The sequence below is a fragment of the Crocodylus porosus genome, unplaced genomic scaffold, assembly GCF_001723895.1.
Source record: "Crocodylus porosus isolate Cpor-Errol unplaced genomic scaffold, CroPor_comp1, whole genome shotgun sequence".
NCBI lineage: Eukaryota > Metazoa > Chordata > Crocodylia > Crocodylidae > Crocodylus > Crocodylus porosus.
The window spans coordinates 11,941,418-11,960,838 of NW_017728947.1; the positions used below are offsets into that span (position 1 = coordinate 11,941,418).

General features: G+C 40.2%; 1 protein-coding gene across 2 annotated transcripts in view; it reads right to left on the bottom strand.

Moving 5' to 3' along the window:
* PDE3B (phosphodiesterase 3B) overlaps positions 1 to 19,421 on the bottom strand; it is a 161,587-nt gene that overhangs the window by 46,233 nt on the left and 95,933 nt on the right. Inside the window, exons 3-6 of one of the 2 annotated variants that reach the window (XM_019551408.1) lie at positions 14,034 to 14,282; positions 8,995 to 9,137; positions 2,669 to 2,775; positions 82 to 292 (exon numbers count right to left, since the gene is read on the bottom strand). In XM_019551408.1, coding sequence (XP_019406953.1) covers positions 82 to 292; positions 2,669 to 2,775; positions 8,995 to 9,137; positions 14,034 to 14,282 — 710 coding nt within the window. The remainder of the gene's footprint in view (positions 1 to 81; positions 293 to 2,668; positions 2,776 to 8,994; positions 9,138 to 14,033; positions 14,283 to 19,421) is intronic. The other variant, XM_019551409.1, reaches the window with a different exon arrangement.

Here is a 19,421-nt window from a genome sequence, read left to right on the forward strand (position 1 = left end):
AATTAGTATGAATGGCTGAATAAAAATGCTGATATTTACTATAACTGAACAATTTTTTTTTTTTTAAAGAGATTACAGTACCTGCTACATGAATAGCTGGTAGAAATCCTGACATGCTGTTGAACATCTGGAGAACTAAATGTATATCCCAGAGGTTTATGTAAATTAACACTTGGCTTAGTAAGAAAATCAGCAGTATCAGGAAATTCTACAGGTGACCGACTGACAAGTGACCCACTGGAGATAGAACCATGACCAGGTGAAACCAGAGGACTTAGGCTACAGGAAGTACCTGCAAAAACAAACATTTACCATTTGATTGAATAGCTCTTTAGAAGATATTAAAAAAAAAAAAAAAAAAAAAAAAAAAAAAAGGCTTTGAACAGTTGAAACAAAACAGCACAAAAACATTCTATAGATCAAAAAAGAACTGTCTGAAAAAATTAAGGAAAGTCTACATATGCTTCATATTTTTAAATACATATTAGACAAAGACTTTTGGGGTTTACAAACAGGCACCACAGGATAGGCTGCACATGAAAATGACCTGTTAAGTGAACACTGTTTAGGGCTTAAGAATGTATGGAAGCTTTTGAAACAAATCTGAAGTACATACATTATCAATGGGCCTCTTACATATGAATATTTTTTTAAAGCATCTTTTTGTTTAAATGATGTAAATGTTAATTTATGCAATGATGATAGGCAGTTACTTGCAAACCAGGAAGATAGTCTTCTAAGGATCTTAATAGCGAGTCCACGGGTGGCTCCATAGCCCACTTCTAGATCCATGTCTTGTCGCAGTGAGGACAGGTGTTTCCAGGAGAGATGGGCACCATGTTGCTGCATTAGATGGGCTGATGGTTGTTTTGGCCTGTTCCTCTTTTCTTCTTCTGCCTGTTGATGAGCTGTTTCAAAGTGTTGAGGTCCCTCCCAAAGAGTCTTCCTCCATTTTGGTTGGTTCTGGGCAAGGATCTCCCAAGTGTTAAAGTTGATATTACACCTCGTGTTTGCTCCAGGGTGTCTTTGAAGCCCCTTTTTTCCCCTCCACTACTTTGTTGACCTTCTTTCAGCTGAGAAAAAGATTCTCTTTGGAAGGCGGGAGTCAGACATGCGAACATGACCTGTCCAGCAAAGTTGGTTTTGGACAATCATGACCTCAATGATATTAGAATTTGCTTCAGCCAAGATTATGTTTGTGTGTCTATCCTCCCATCTAACCCAAAGGATCTTGAGAAGGCACCATCGGTGATACTCTTCCAAGCTCTTGAGATGCCTTTCATATGTGGTCCAAGTTTCCAAGCCATACAGCAGAGTTGGAATGACAATGGCTCAATAAACCAAGAGCTTTGTTTCAGCAAGGATGCCATGATTTAAGAAGACTCTCTTACTCAAGTATCCAAAGGCTGCGCTCACATATTTCAAGCAGTGTTGTATTTCCGCACTGTCTGCCTTTGATGAAAGATGGCTTCCAATATAAGTGAAGTGATCCACATTCTCCAGCAATTCTCAGTTGATTTGAATGGAGGTGAGGGTTGTTTCTTCATTTGGAGCAGGTTGGTAAAGGATGTTTTCCTGATATTTAGAGTTACGCCAGTACTCTTGTAGACTTCCAGGAATACATTAAGAATGGTTTGGAGGTCTGATTCAGACTGAGCAATGAGCACATGCTTTCAGTATCTGACTACATAAACATTGCCATTTAAAGTTCCTTGACATTTCCCATTGTAAGGCCTAGCTTTCAACTGGTTGAAATTATATCAAGCCGTAGCCATTTGGGCTGAATTTTTTCATAAAAGACATCTGCCTCAGGCAGAATTTTCATTATTATTGATTTTGTGTTTTGGAAAATTTCAAGCAAAATAGTTCAGCCTTTTCTTAGAACAAGGCTGGGAAAAACAGTATTATTTTCCAGTGTTAAAAAAGTACTTGTGACTATGGAATAGTATGGTTGGAAATGACTTCTAGGCTCATCTAGTGCAATTCATGCATAGATAAAGGATTTGCTGCTGGTGCTAAATCATCCCAGGTAGATGCCCATCCAGTCTTTTTCTTGAAAATCTCCACTGAAAAACATTTCCACTATTTCACAAATGTATCCCCCTTGGATCTTCCCCTTAACAGGGAAACTAGGATGAAGAATTAAACAGAAAACTTACTGAGAATGACTAAACACAGAGACAGACTATGAACTAGTGGGGAAAAGGAATACATTTGTGGAGGGGAACAAATCAGACAAGGATCTGGATGCAAAAGAAAAAGCTGGGACTGGATGGATGAACAAACTGAGACAAGGAGATGAAGGAAACCAGGACACTAAGATGGTATAAGAAGTGTGGGGCTACAATTTGAAAGGTGAGATAAAACAAAAAATATTGAACAGCCTGGTTAAGGGAACAGTGAGATTCATTCTGAAAATATAGTGTTCAATATAATGGTTTCAATATTCTTAGAAGTATATTAGACTAAAATATTAAAAGACTTGGAAGCTTATGCTACATACCAATGCTAATTTACACTGATGCAGCAACATTCAGAATAATAAGATAAATATTATTGTAATATGTGGACTATGATCTATAAAAGGTGGAGCATATAACCTAAATTAAAATTTGTCATAATCTGGACAGCATGCTGGCAAATCATACGATAATAATTATTGCCTTACCTGTTCGTCTAGGGCTTATATGATGCGCTAATGTCACTGAGGATGACCTTTGTTTTGGTATTATCTGTAGGTTTGTACTGAAAGGCCCGTTACAATGGGATCCTTGGCTAAAAATAAAAATTAAGAAAATATCAAGCCTCTTCACTTTTGTTCATTACATGCAGTTAGTCAAGGAAACTGCATGTGATAATTAACTCATTTTAATTTAGCAAACCTGCTACAGTACAAAGTTTGATACAGTACTGTTACCCACCATTTTCTTTCCTAGCATGTGTATTATACCTTTCTCTAATACTATTTAGAAAACATCTCAGCTTCCCCATTATTTGTTTATACAACTTCTAGCTCAACTCACGAATGTCATTTGCTCAATTTTTTTTTTTAAGGAAGGCTCTAGAACGACAAATATTCCCAAACTATTGATCTATTAATAAACTAGTGAATTTGAAGATTTACTGTTATGTTTTGCTTATCAGGACATAGCCACATACTAATGTTACTGGAATCCGCAATACAGCAACGTGAAAATTTTTAATACTGTGGTCAGCAACATTTTTCTGGTGGCTGGCTGGAATTACCAGGGCTTGGATCCAAAGTAGACCAGTGCTAGGATCCAGCTGCTGTGGCTAAAACCACAGCTGCTTCTCCCTTTCATGCAGCCATGGGACAGCACTGGTGAAACTTCCTGATGCCTGGCCTCAGTTCAGGCAAAGCAGCCTGCTGCCAAATACTACTGAAGCCCCCTGGCTCCATGGACTGAACTTTTCCAGTGGGCCACAGGTTGCCAACCCCTGTTTTAACCTACCTTTTGACCATATATTAGTATAAGAATGGCAAAACGTTTTCTAGCAAAATAAGAACTAGCTGGAGTCTCTCCTCACACCTTAGGTCGATTTTGACATCTGGCACTCATAAGCAGGGATCCTGGTTTTCCCTGATTAAAAACTGCAAATTCTCTGATTAAAAACTCCAAAATCCACCCCTTCCTCCTCCTGGCTGGTGTCCCTCACTCCCCACAGCTGCCTTAGCCCTGCTAATACCCCTCACTCCTCCCAAAACAGCCCCCCATGCAGGCACAGACAGATACCCACTCCAGCACATAAGTGTGTGTGTGGGGAAAGGGTAGGGGTAAAGAATGGGACTGGGGGGCAAACTGAGAAGGGGGTGAGGGTAGAGTGTGTCCTTGTGCCTGCTCCCAGGAGCAGGGCTGGGGGGGCGAGAGCAGAGGTGCTCCTCTATAGGCTGCACACATGCTGGCCGGCCAGCCAGCCGGGGTGGCCACACACAGCAGCTGCCACCATATCGCTGCCCCTGCACTGCCCTCCTGAAGCCAGCCACACAGCTCCACAGGCAAGCAGCAGCACGGGGTGGTGTCAGCCACCATGTGTGAGCCTTCTCCCACCTGCTGGCAGGGAATAGACTTGTACACGGCACCCACTGCCACCCCATGCTGCCACTTGCTTGTGGAGCCGTGCAGCCAGCTGCGGGAAGTCAGCACAAGGTGCAGCATTGCAGTGGCAGCCACTGTGTGTGAACCCCACCCCACCAGCCAGCCACCTGGTGCGTGTGCAGCCCGTAAAAGGGCACCCCTGTCCTTGCCTCCCAGCCCTGCTCCTGGGAGCAGGCTGAGGTGAGGGGCAGGGAGGCACCAAAGTATGCCGCCTGAGACTGGCATGCCCCCCTCCCCCCTCTGCTCCCAGCCAGCTTCCTCCCCTGCCCCACAAACCCCGAGCCCCACTTACCTCCAGGACTGAAGACGAATGAATGTGAGCCTGAGCCTAGCCTTGGCTGACACAGAGGCTTAAGCCCCACCCTCCCCCTCTCCCTCCGAACAGGGGTGGGGGTTTCCCACCCTTTTTTCAATCTGCTCTTGCAGGCTGGAACTCTGTCAGCCTGCAAAAGCTCTTTGCAAAAGCAGGAGATCAGCAGGTTTCCCTGCTAAAAGGGAGAATCCGTGTTCTCTCCAATAAAAATGGGAAATCCATGGTTTTCTCTGTTTTGCTGTGGGAAACTGAAAACCCGGATCCCTGCTCATAAGTCATCTTATTCTTTTTCCCCCCACTACAAATTTCGAGTTCTGAAAGGCAATTAGTAGCAGCAAATTCTTCCCTTGTCCAAGTTCCTGCTCCAAGGGAAACCAAAATTTAACTTGAAATAAACCCAAAATACAGAAACTAAGATCACCATAACCTTTTCCCCACACCAAAACCTAAGAAATCCACAAACGCCAAGACAGTGTTTTCTACGAAACACAAATGGTTTAATTTCATCACTAAACACAAAACTGAAGTAGCCTTATGGTTTCTCTGCACAAGGAAACTATTGTGAAATAAGGTAGGACGTAAATTTTACAATTAAATAGTTATACTACAGTAAAACTGCATGGGGACACCCTTATCCCACAACTAAAAAGCCTTTTGTGGTTAAGGGTAATCCATTTTCGAAGGGACTAAGCTGAATTACACATAGGCAACCTTACTGCAGAATAAGTGTGTTGAAATGAAGGTAGTAAGCAAAATATTTCTTCAAGTTATATATCATTTATACAAGCCCTTATTCTTAATCATAAAACCATGGGGAAGCAGCAACAGCTGTTGGGGCACACGTCCAGCATCACACACTCAGGCAGGCATGGGGGAAACTGTAGCCAGGCAACTCAAACCCCAGCACATGGGGGTCCAGCTCCGGGCAAACTTCCACCCACCTCACTTGACTGGTGTGATGAGCAGCCACCTATAGGCAGCCAGGTAGGTGGAAGGCAGAAGCTGAAGCCCAACATACTGGAACAGGAGCAGCCCAGGTACAGCTTCCGCCTGCCTGGCTGAGCATGTAGTGCCTGGCAAACATCCCCACAGCTTCCCCATGCTACCTGCTGCCCAGAGTGGTGCAGCAGGAGCAGGAAGACAAACCACTGGAGGTGTGGGGTAGCCAGGCAGCCAGGCAGCACTTGGGCAGCTGCAGTAACTGCCAGGAAGCCAGGGCTGAGGTCATGTTGCCTAGCAGGCGTGGGGCAGATGCAGGTGGGACCATAGCACAGGCAGCCCTGGGCGGGAGCAGTCAATACCTGGCCCATGTGGAGCACTGCAGGGGCAGCCAGTTCCAGCCTGTGGTCCATATTTTGCCCACCCCTGTGCTAAGATGTATCAAAAAAGGTATCTCCAGTAAAGTTATCAAAGCACCGTCATTTCAGGAATACAGTGTGGAATATTGTATAAAATGGTGTTTTCCTGTGTTCAAGACGACAAATTCATCTCTCTGAAAAAGGTGCAGAAAAGTTACTACAAAGAACAGGGCACCTCTGTCTTATAAAAGTAGAAAAGGGCTTGGCTTATTTAGCCTAGAAAAAGAATGGAAGGCAAGGGAAGGGATGTGACTGTCCTATAAACATAAAAGGCTGGGGGAAAATTAACACTATTAAGTTGAAAGAGCTAGTTAAGCCAAGGAAAAAATATTAGCACAACAAATAGAAATAAATTACCTATGAAAAAAATCTAAGTGGGAAATTTGAAGGTTATTAGCCATTAGAGGAAAGATGTTCTGGAACAGCCTTCAAATGAGATTAGTCTGACACAGGAATGTACTGATTTTAAGATAGAACTCGATCAGTTTGGGAAAAGGATTACATTATTTGACTGCTTGTGTTAGTAGGTACCCCAGATTGTTAGGGTAGCTTGTCATGTTTAACGCTCTGAAGTTGTATCTACTTATACAGTGGTGAATTATAGTATTGTTTATATTTAGCCTTATTTAATCATTGCTTACATTTTGCATAGCCTCATTAATTTTTATTTTTGTTATTAGCTCGCCTTGCATTGTTTTTGTAGAGCTCATAGCGCTCATTATCGTATATCTTTTCCTTTTTTACAATGGTGAGAAGTTCTTTTAACTTAATATAGCAGCGGCATTGTTACCAGCTCAGATTAACTGAATTTGGCACAAACCATCTGAATCAAAGGGATGAAAGGATTGGTTATGTTAATAAAAGCTGAGGGAGAGCAATGGACAATGTCCAAAGACAGACACCAGAAAAAGGCGAGATTAAGAGGTATGCTTGTGATGGGTCTGTTGAACAAATGAATATACTGATGGGATAAAAGATGGACAGTATGCTGACCGCAGAGACCAAACAGAAAGCAAAGTCAAAGGAGTGAAGTTGAAAAGCATAAAAGGGCCCAGCAAGAAAGTAGGTGTCATCGTTTTCATCATAAATCCAGCCTTCAACACCTGTCTGGACTGTCCCAGCCCACTACATAACTTTGTATCCAGGAACTGAGCGGCCGTCTTTTCTGTTGAGCAAAGTAATATCTGGGATTGGGTGACATTACTGTACTGAATGTTTCTCTCTCTCTGAATATAGAAACTTCTAAGATAATACTTCTTGTACTAATAAAGTTAGACTTTGATTTTAGGGCACCGAGATGTCTTCATTCAAATTAGACTCTGAGATTAAGACACTGAGTTGCCTTGTCTGTGTTTGTATTTCACATTCCATAAAAGGATCAATTGTTCTTTAATGATCCATTAGCACGATCTGGGAGACAGTGGTACTAACATGACAGTCCCTTCAATCCTAAAACATGAGGAAATTAGAACCACCTAGAGAGAATTACAGTATATACTATAGTATTCCAAAACTCTATTTTAAATCTTTTCAAACATCTGCTTTGAAATTATCTGAGCTTTGAAATACAGACAATTTTAATGGCAAGCATTAAATACTCTACTAATACTCTAGAGGAGCAGACTATTTTTGATGGAAGCCATCTGAAAACTTAAGAGATCCGTTAAATTTGAAGTAGGTGTGAACCCTAATGCATACAGCTTTCTACTCAAATCATATTTCATCATTCATTTCAGTTATATTTTTAGAACTAAAACTGATTTTAAAGTTTCATGCATCTATATTATAGGGATCTTTATTAAGTTAAGATCTGGTGCCATCTGCTGTTGACAATGAGAGATTGCATCACAAAATTTTAAAGTATGAATGTTAGAAAATATATTTTACTTTTGAAAATTATTTTTCAATTGCATAAGTAGTATTTTATATATGCTAATTAAAAGGTGTAATAAATACTGCATGTAGAATGAGTTGCTCTGTTCCAAAGCATTAACATGCATAATAATTCACAGTTTATGAATCTATTGTTTGATATTAAACAACATTAAACCGATAGATTAAAATACATTATATAGTCCAACCTGTTGATTAAAACAGCACCTAGAAATAACAAGTAATAGGCAACAAGAACAGTATGCTAGTTATATAAAGTATATTTTTTCACAGTTTAGAACCGATTCTAATATTTCCATGTCTACCATTAACTTACTCTTGTGACCTTCAAAAAGGCCCTTGGGTACTATCTCCATGTACTAATCTACACATAATTTTTAACACTGCTATTATTATATTGGTTTAGACATGTACATTTTGTTAAATTGGTATAACCAGTGTATAATTTGCCCTGGCACTATGGAAAAGCCCATTTCAGAATATAACCATAACTATGGAGCTAACTGCTGTGCCTCAATAAAATTAAAACAGAACTACCCCGAGGTACAAGGGGCACATCATATCTTCTTATTGCTTGCTTCACACCTGATCACTCCAGGACGGATAAATACTGCAATGACTTGCAACGGCAGCAAGGAATTTGCAGAAATTATATGACACTTTTTATCAAAACAATAATTTGAAATCCAGAACTATTAGAACAGTTAAAGTAGGGTAGCATTTCCCAACCTTTTTCATCCCACAGCACACTTACCTAAATAAAAGAGCACTGCACATAGTGGACGTAGAGCGGGGGGCGAGAGGGGCAGCACATGGCCAGCCGGACAGCATTCCGCCCCCTGCCTGGCCTGGCGCCATACTCCCCGTCTGTCTGTGTCCAGAGCAGCAGCAGGCTGGGGGCATGGCTCCAACCCAAAATGCCACAGCAAAGCGATTGGGAAACGCTGAAGTAGGGAACTTTATCTAAGATAATAACGATCTGAGACTGGGCCTTGATGAAACAGAAAGCTAGATTCCCTTGGATAAATTATTCTTCGATTCACAAAAACTGATTTATGGTATTACTTCTCATAATTGGGAACTTATTTTACCTCAGAATGGCCTCATGTTTGGTTCTTCTGGCTGAACAAAACTACATGGTCAGATAAAGATTGTTACCTCAAGTTTTTACCACTTGTGAGACAATTTAGAGAATTGATTCAATGATGACATTTTCTATAAAATATTCCCCACAGCCCAGTACAAACATTTTGCAGATGTGGAAGATTTAGAATGGCTACATTTACTAGTATTATACCAATATATGGTTTACCTTGAAGTATTATGTTCCTGGTGAAGTCTCTTGGTGTTACTGCGTTCCCACCTAGAAGACGACTGTTCTATAGGTGGAAGGGCACAAGTTCCTGAACTCCGTCTTAACTGAGATGTTGGCAAGCTATTTCTGCTATTTAGAACCTGTTGAATAATTTAACAGCAATTAAAATTTCTCTTACTGAAAATTAACATGGTATCATCTATTAGTTTTGCAGACTAGGTTTGACATTTTTATATCTAAAAATTAAATGAATTTGGAAGTATGGTATTGGTGGATTTTTGAGTGGCAACCTCAGAAAAATGTAAGTGCATCTTGGTTATTATAGAAATGATGTAGAGATGGTGGCAAAATGATCAAGGTACTTTGCTATTGCCACAGAGGTATAAGACTGAGCCTAACTGAAGTCCATCCCAAGTTGAACAAACAGTAAACAGATAACTGGTTGTATGGACACGTGAGTAAGGGCATAGACCAGTGGTTCTCAACCTTTTTAGCCTCAATGTACCCCTCAACCGATTCAAGACACCATTCCATAACTTTTGTGAATTGAGCTGCACACCATTCAAAAACTAACTTATTACAGTGCTTAACTCCTTACAGGGGGGCTGGGCAGTACAGCAGAGGAAAGGGCCAGGCAAGGCCTGAGTTTGAACCTGAGCTTATCTCCTCATATCTTACAGTACCCTTCAGAGTATCTTTCAGCACCCCTGGGTGCCTCAGCCCTCTGGCTGAAAATCACTAATATAGACAAACTTGGAGCAACTTCAAAAGTGGGAGGAAAGGGCGGCTGCCAGGGAACATGATTTGTACACAAGCCTGTAGTGAAACAAGTAAACTAAATCATTTCAGCTTTAACCCTGGATGAAATAGTGTTAAAAACCTACCTAAATCTTACTTAAGTTTCTGGTTGCTTAAGTGGAGACGGAGTACACCTAATGACCATTTAATGTTGATCATATAGGAGCAGCTTGAGACAAAACACAATTGTTGGAGAAGCAGAAGGTAATTGTCACGCCCACATTTTGCCTAATAACTCACTTGCTAGTGAAGTGGGAGACTTGGGTTGTAGGCCCTCCTTAGCATGAAGGTGATCAAACCCATCTCTCCCAATTCCTAGAAAAGTGCCCTACCCACCAAATTATTGTCTAGGATGGGTAGTATCCTCTTGTACCCTTCCAGTTGAAGCTGGCCCTTTAACCAGTAAAGATTGCAAGAGTGAAGGGTCAGGAGAGTCTACAAGAGGAAATGCAACTCTAGCCTAGTGAGGAGGTCATTTGCTTGGGAAAGGCAAGTCCCAAATCCCAGTCCTTACTCTAACGGCTGCTTATGAATTTTACATTAGATGGTCAAACACAGAAATAAATCTAATATTTCTACATTATTTCTTCTTTCTTTTGTTATTATTCCACTCAATCTAATTGTACTTTTTGCCTCACTAAAGTCCTCTTTCTTTGATGTTAATACTAGTAAAAGATATGTAGTCTTAATATTGATCCTTATGTACTACACAGCCAAGCTGTACAGACTCAGTTCTATTAAGCCTTGATGAAATTCCCACTAAAGTCAGTGCAGCAATTTCCACTGATTTAAGTAGAATTTAATCAGGCCTTCTTTCACTTTTGTGACAATCATCTTGACATACAGTAAGTAGCACAGTAGCTACAATGTTATCAAGTCAAGACTGATTTCGAGAAACAAGTAAGATTTTAGAGCAGATGTTTTAAAAGTAGCCAGTTATATTTTTAAATGAGCAAAATAAGAAGATGCACACAGAATTTTACAAACATCTGCAAATTATGACAATAAAAATGCCAAAATTGTCTGGAAGACAGTCGTAGGTAACAGAATGGCATTCTGTTCGTAACAGCAACATTGCATACTTTCCACTTAAAATGAATGGAAGTAACAATAAAGCTATTTCAAGGACCAAAAATTACATTTCCATGTAAATATCCTTAGTAATAAAATGAAACAAAAAAAAGGAAAATTAGAAAATTTATGAGAAAGTGGTGTCCCGTACCAGTACATGGGATTTCTACTAATGTCCATTTGAGAATTTGTATCAATGGGCTTCCTCCTGCAAGTGCCACTTTCACAGGCAGACAGAGCAGTCTCCAGACATCGAGCTTTTCCCTGAAAGTGATTGTATGTTAGGGTTTTGAATCAGTGCCCATCACTATATTGGATTGCCTCCCAGGCTAATTAGATTAACAATGTAGTCCCTCTTATTGGGTTTCCTGGAGCTTTTGGCTCTTTCCTGATGAACACTACTATAAAATATCAAAATAAATGAGATCCAAGGCCCCACATAAAGACTGAAAGCATCTATTTAGAAGGCAGATACCAAAATGAATAATCTGAGTTGAGGCCACAAGACTCTGCAGTTCAGAAGTGATAGATTCCAACATCAGGTGACTGGTCTGTCTGTCTATCTCTGAGTGACACATACAGGAGAAAGCACTAAATGCATTTAAAAATGAGGAGTAGAATGGAGAATTGTTTTCAAATAGAACAATCTAAACTCTCCCATGAGGCACTGCATTAGTAAGTTCCTATTATAAACCAACCTGTGTCACTAGAAAAAGCAGAACTCTGATGTACTGCCCCTCCTGCCCAGCCTTATAAACATTTTTTACTGAGAAAATTATTATGTTCAGCCCAATTTTCTTTTGAGTTAAATCATACATTTATAATATAGTATAAATCTTTTTTAAAAAAAAATCAATGGAAAAGCTACATTGCCAGCAATTCTAAGAGATTTACCTGGTTAGGAATTGTGCCCATAGCCAGTAGGGAGAGGCCCGAGGTGCTGGCAGATATGGGCTCTGGCCATGGCAGTGGTATGACGTAACCTGCAATCAGGAGTTTAACCCTCTTGCAACCACCACCACATCCCAGCAATATAAAACCCTTCAGGCAGTAGCCATGGGAGGGCGGGAAGGGGGCACAATGAAGGGTTAATTCCAGCTGCTAGACATCTCCTGCTACTCCACACAGCCAAAACCCATAGCTGCCAGTCTTCAGTCCTACTGCCTGCCTCCATTCTAGTACTGGCCCCTCTCCTACCCTCCACACTGACTGCCAGTTATGCCATTGATCAAGGCTCTTCAAAGATCAGGGATATTCCTGAGGCAATGTATTATCTCGGTAAGAAAGAAAAACAGCTGCTAACTATGTGAAAGAATCTTCCTTCCAGCCTCCTCCCCCTCTTTGGGGATAGTCTGTTTCCCCTCTCTCTCTCATGTGTCTATCACCCCAGTTGCTAAGCAACCAACTCACCATCTATGTGACTGACTTCAGGTAAGAGGAAGCAGATCTAGCCTCATGACCTGGGGACAGGGGCTTGAGCCTAGGTCAAGGTGTGATACTTTTCGAATTGGTTGGTCAGCATAAAACACCACACGGGCTTGATTGGAACCAGCAGGTTAGGTCAGAAGGGCTATTTAAGAGGTTCCCTCCAGGAAGAGGCAGCAGACATTTTAAAGACACATACTAAGCAACATGGACTTCAGAGGCCTTCTTTCATACTCAGGATCCAGAAGCGAGTAATATACCAGAAACCTAACTAGGAACTTAGCTGACTACTCTAGTCATGTGGTAAAAGGCAGACAAGCCACTCAGATTTGGTCAAGCCGTTTTTTTCCCCTATATTTTGCTATTGGTATTCCTTCTCTTCCCCATCCCTCTTTGATCAATAAATCTGTTTCAGCATGCTTCACTGTGTGGGCTTAAGAGGGAAGAGAACCGCTAAGGTGGGCTCAGCAATTTTACTCTCCTTCCGCATGGGAGGCTGATGATGAATGCTTCCTGCTAATAGAAGCATCCCAAAATCCTAAGGCCTGGGTACCCTGGGGGGCACAGGGCCCAAGCAACAACCAGAACCCGGGTGGTGGCAGCAACTACCCTACCTAGTCTTATGGGTGTGCTCCAGGAAGGGGGGCAGGCAGTTGTAGGCACCCCAGGGGAGACACCTGGAGCTTGGAAGGCAGTCGAGCACAGTAAGGTGGGTGGCTCAGCACAGAAGTGCCCTCTACTGGCCCACCACAAACTGTACCTCTTTTTTGGCAGCCTAGCTATATAAAACCACATTGTAAATACTACCAAATAGCAAACCCAGAAGTAGCAATGGGAACTGACAAATGCTGATGTCTTCGTATCGCCAGCTGTAACAACAGGTATATAAAAAGATAATTTTCTAGTGTGAAAAAAACTTATGGTAATTCCATGATGCTAAACACATTGCATACATGTACCAAAGACAAGCCCCTGTGCTCAGAGCTTACTACCAGAGGCTTACATTTTCATGTTTGTTATATTCATTTTTTTTAAAACACTATTTAGACACTGTGCCAAAGTGAGCTGCATTTCCTGCAGAGAGTTCTCATAATTTACTATAGATGAGTGAACAATATTCTACCTGAAAAAATGAACAACAGGATACACAAATCACAGTAATAGATGTGCACAAAGTGCAGCAAGTTAGAGTAAGCTTCTGGAAGGGATGGAACCTGTAAAAACCACTTCCTGCGACAGCACGAGAACTTGTAACTGTTAGGCATGAATGAACAAACAGATGGAGCAGTTTCAAATGGGGAGTGTTGCTGCTACTCTAAACAGCCTGGCAACATTATACGGTAAGATTTACACGTACAGGAGCCAGCAGTGATAAAAAAAGTAACAAAATCGCCCCAAATTTAATTCAACTACTTCCAAAGTTAAAGCTGGGGAAATCTAACGCTGCTTCTTCCAAGGTTAAAGCTGGGCAATTTAGCTCACTTGATATCACTACAGGCTCAAGCATGCATGCTAATTAGAACATTAATAGCTGCTGCAGGTTTTTAACTAGCAGGTCCCTCTTCCCTTTTGAAGCCTCTCCAAGTGTACGTGTGTCCACACCCTAACACTTTTTTCAAAAGGTGGCCTAAAACTCAAGCTGAAACTACCGTCTATATAGAATTGTTTTTTTCAAAAAGTAATCTTTAATAAACTGCTCAAAATGGTAACTTTTATTTGAATTACAATTATAGTCTTTTGACCTTGTATAATTTTCGATCTCCCTTTTCAGCTGCGTCCTCCATTTCAGAGCAGGGGTAAAAGCCAGGAAATGGTGCAAATGGATTAGTCTTTGGCTTGCAGGAGCCTGAGAAAGCACCCATCAAACTACTAATGCTTCGAAGAGAGGAAGTCACTTGTGGGGGAAGAGACGGATCAATCAGAAGATCTGACACCATGTTCCGAGCTTCATTAAGTACTGAAAGATCAACACCATTTCCACTGCTGACATTCTAGAACAGACAAAAATATTGTAATGATCAATTATTCTTTTTTTTCCTTCATTTTTCTTATATTTGGTATACAACATAGAAACAAAATGTGCCATATAACATACATACATACATACATGTGTGTGTGTGTGTGTGTGTGTGTATACACATACACACACACACACACACACAAAAAACTTATACTGCTATATAGCTTACATTAGCCACATAAAAATGCAAAGAAAGGGCTGAACATATGAAAACATCCAACATAATGGCAGCTTTTCAGACAAAAACATTTCATTATAAAAATCAGGCAAAAACAATTTTTATTGGGGGGAAAAAAAAAATCACTTTAGTAGTACTATACAAATTATTCAGATTTCAGAATTTTTATATTTAGCCCTTTCCCTGGCCAACAGAAAAGAAAAATGGCTGTATCTGCAATTTCTGCCAAAGTATATATTTACTTTGGTGGAAGATAAATTTCAGAACACTTTAAACTTTCTTTCATTCTCTTCTTGAATACAGAATTCTGGGATCAGTTCTTTTGTTACTTCAGCCTGTGCCTCATTTCTAGTACTATATCCTATGTATACTGGCTATCCAAAGACTGTATCCTAGAAACTATATCCTAAGATTTATCAGTTAGATTTTTTACTATTATTTTACCAAAATTAATTTAATTCTATACTGGTACATTTTACTACTAGTGAATACCAAGCTACCAAAAAGAAGCTTAAATAAAACATGGTATTTTTTAAAGTGTATTTACTTTTGGAAAAAGTCAAAGACTGGAGAGACAGGCCAAGTTACAACAAAATAAAATTATACTCTACCTTAAATTCAAAGTCTTGGAATGTTAAACAGGTAATATTTTAAGTGTTTTAATAATTTTGTGTGCACTCTATATCTGAAAATGTACTTTAGTTTTATTCCAAGGCATAAAACAGACAAAAAAAATTGATCTATTAACCATAATCTATTAACATCAAATCTATCAAAAACATTCAGAATATCACCTATACATGATGCATAAAATATGACTTTTAGTGACTTAAAGTACACATTATATCATCACTATTTACTATATTGCAGTAGTGTTTAGAGGTCAAAGCCACACCTTCTGCTAGGCTCTGCACAAATATGACAGTTTATCACATGCATTTCAGAAACACTAAATGTCCCTAGTGAAACCCTTAGAGCTTTAGACTTCAGAAATGAAGGATTTAATCAACAGTGGAAGGCAAAGTACAAGTGAATCTATAAAAAGTGTACAGAAGTTAGCAAGAAGTGGCTAAGAAAGTCAATGTCTTAATACGCAAAGTGAAACGTGGGTTGACTAGCAAAAAAGGCAGGCTTCATCATGAATATTGTACAAGATTATTACTGCTAATCTACTATTTTAAAAGATATCAAAATTCTCAAAAAGAGAAGAGAAGAGCTACAAGATGTATTTGTAGTACTGACATACTATCCGGTTAGGAAACTTAAACAACTAAAATTATTAATTTGGAAATACTGTACTTCAAAGATGACTACAATTTCAGATGAATGTGAAACAGTGTATTCAAAATTAAGTCATCTTTAATAAAGGACATAAGGAACAAACAAACTTATGGACACAAACCAAAATTCAAAAAAGAAAAGTTTTAACTTGATATTAGTAAGAATGTTCTCTTCAAAGTTTTTTGGGATGAAGAGTCAGGAACCACCAAGGTAAGTAGGTGCAGTTAAAAGCAATCAAGGAATTTCTCATGAGAATAGTTAAGTACCTGGAGAATCTCAGCATTCCAGAATATATCTCAACTGAACAAAAGAACAGCAGAATAAAGAAAAACAAGTACTGAAAAAGTATTTCTAAAAATTTAAGAGGGGAAAAAATTTCAATGAGACTTTATAATTTACTTATTTTTCCCCTTGCAAGAAGGATAGCTCTCTCTTTCCTTCTTTACCCCTATTAATAAAAAAATAAATCAAAATCACATGGGAAAATCTCAAGTTATTACTGAAAACACTTGTAAACATGCATGGAATCTATTTCTAAGCACTTGGAGGAGAAAAAGGCGATTAAGAACAGTCAGCATGAATTCACCAAATCACGCCTGACTAAACTCATTGCCATCTATGATGTGAAATGACTGCTCTTTGGATGCAGTGAGGCTGGTGGACATGGTGTACTTTGATTTTAGCAAGGTTTCTGATACGGTCTCCCACAACATTTTCCCCAGGCAAGTTAAGGAAGTATGGGTTGGATGAATGGACTGTACGGTGGATAGAATACTGGCTGGAGCACAGGCTCAGAGAGAAGTAATCAGTGGCTCGATGTCTAGTTGGCAGCCGATATCAAGTGGAGTGCCCCAGGAGTTGGTCCAGGAGCCAGTTTTGTTCAATGTCTTTATCAAGAATCTGGAAGATAGCATAGAGTGCACCCTTGGCAAGGTCACAAATGACACCAAGCTGGGGGGAGTAGTAGATACACTGGAGGGTAGGGCTAGGATTTAGAGTGACCAAAACAAATTGGAGGATTCAGCCAAAAGGAATCTCATGAGGTTCAACAAGGACAAGTGCAAAGTCCTGTACTTAGGACAGAACAAACCCATGTACCAGTACAGGATGGGGGCTGACTGGCTGGGCAGCAGCTTTGCAGAAAAGGACCTGGGGGTTACAGTCGACAATAAGCTGAATATGAGCCAACAGTGTGCCTTTGTTGCCAAGAAGCCTAATGGCAAGGCTGCACTGGTAAGTGTGTTGCTAGTAGGTCAAGAGAAGTGATTATTCCCCTCTATTCAGCACTGGTGAGGCCACAGCTGGAGTACTGTGTTTAGTTTAGGGCTCCACCACTACAGAAAGTATGTGGACAAATTCGGAAAGAGTCCAGTGAAGGGCAACAAAAAAGGTGAGGGGCTAGAGGACATGACTTATGGCAAGAGGCTGAGGGAACTGGGCTTATTTGGTCTGCAGAAGAGAAGACTGAGGCAGGATTTAATAGCAGCCTTCAACTACTTGAAGAGGGGTTTGAAAGAGGATGGAGCTGGACTGTTCTCAGTGGTGGCTGATGACAGAACAAGGAGCAATGGTCTCAAATTTCATCAAGGAAAGTTTAGGTTAGATATTAGGAAGAGTTCTCTCAGTAAGAAGATAGTAAAACACTGGAACAGATTACCCAGAGGTGGCAGAATCTCCACCTTTGAGGTTTTCAAGACCCAGACAGACAAAGCTTTGGCTGGGATCTGGTCCTGCTTAGAGCAGGGAGTTGGACTAAATGACCTCCTGAGCTCCCTTCCAACTCTAACTTTCTATGATTTTATGTTTATTTTATAACTCTGAATCTGACAAGTGGTGTTAAGTCCTAATAACTTTAAGAAATATAGCTTAAAACAAGAATCACTTGGGTTTTTTTCCAGTTTTATAAAATTATTTATTTAAGAACAATTCACAGCATTGGGAACAAAATTAAGAAGTTGAATATTGATCAGCAAAAGACATCACATTATTGGTTTGTTTGACACAGATGTATGGAATCTACTCTAAAAATGCAATTTAATTGTGAATAATGGAAGCCATTGACAGGCCACATGGAAACACTGTGTATTGACAACAGCAATTACACACTAGAAACCTCAAATATCTTCAGTGGGGTGGGTGAATTGCAATATGAAAATAAACATCTTGGAGATCAAAACACAGTTATCAATCACTGATTTAGAGCTGAAAAGAGAGACAATGGAGGTATTTTCAGTAGGGAACCTAGTGCTGAGGATAGGCCTTGTATATTGTGTCTGAAGTTTTTGCTGTCAAATATGCCAGTGCCAAAAGATATGTGACTAGACAGTGCTGGTCCTGAAGAACACTGGTAACATGGGTGGTATCACCATTGACCTGATAGGGTAGTACCTGATAGGTGCCAGTGAACAAATTCTTTTAGGTCTTATGCTATCCTTACTTCTAAGATGTGAAAGGACTTACAGCTTTTAGAGGCGTGAAAAGGACATGGCTGCTTCTTCCTATGAGCCCAGTACTCCATTCCTCACTATCAACTAATGTTTAACATATAGAGTGGCATTTTCCAACAGAAACCTCAGTTCCATGGCCCATGGCGTACAGTAAGCAATAGAAGCACTTTGGGATGACAAATGTTCAGAAGTTGTTGTGCTAGAATAAGAGGAGAGATTCATTCATCTCTCCCGGGGCAGGGGGACAAACCAAAATTTCCTAACTCTCGGGAGCTTTCTTGAAAAATGACCTTCAGATGCCACATCTTTCTGTAATGTGCCATTCCCTGATGCAATAAGCATCAAATGTACTTCTTGTTTTAAATAATTGTGTTTAAAAGTTCAGACGTTGCAACTGAATCTAATACTGCAAGATCATCAGCAAAGACAAGAGTAGCTTCTCCACAAAAGTAAAGAAAGGAAGCGTTGCAAAAGAAAATGATGCCACTAAATCTAATCACTCACTAACCACTATGCATCCGTCTTTTTAAAGCTATTCACATATAAAAGGAAAAGACCACACAGTGCACAAAAATATTCTGACACTGCAGGTTCTCTCTCTCAGCTAGGGGTGGTGAGAAAGAACCGAGGGCTGGTTGGAGTAAAACTGCTGTTTAATGACCTTAGCTAGAGACAAAATGACAGAGTGCAGGTATGGCCGAGTGGACGCTGCTGACAAACCTCCCCCTCCTTCCCAGAAAAATCCCACAACACTCAGGTTTGAGTGCATTTGGGTGCAGGTGTCTGAACAGTAGAATTCTGTATGTATATTTGGACAAACAATTAAAAAAGAAATAGGAGTTGTAAGAAAAGTTAAGGGATAGAATTGTTGTCACTGAAAAAAGAATGACACACTGTTGGTATTCCTAGACTTGTGGGGCCTGAAAAAGAGTGACACCACACCATGCTTACCACAAGACTACGTTTTGAGATGTCCAATAGGAAAGGATCAGCGAAAACACCATTGTCATCTATGTTATTCTTATCTACAGGCATACCTCGGCGATATTGCGGGTTCGGTTCCAGACCACCGCAATAAAGCGAATATCGCAATAAAGCGAGTCACACGAATTTTTTGGTTTCCCAGTGCATATAAAAGTTATGTTTACACTATACTGTAGTCTATTAAGCGTGCAATAGCATTATGTCTAAAAAAACAATGTAC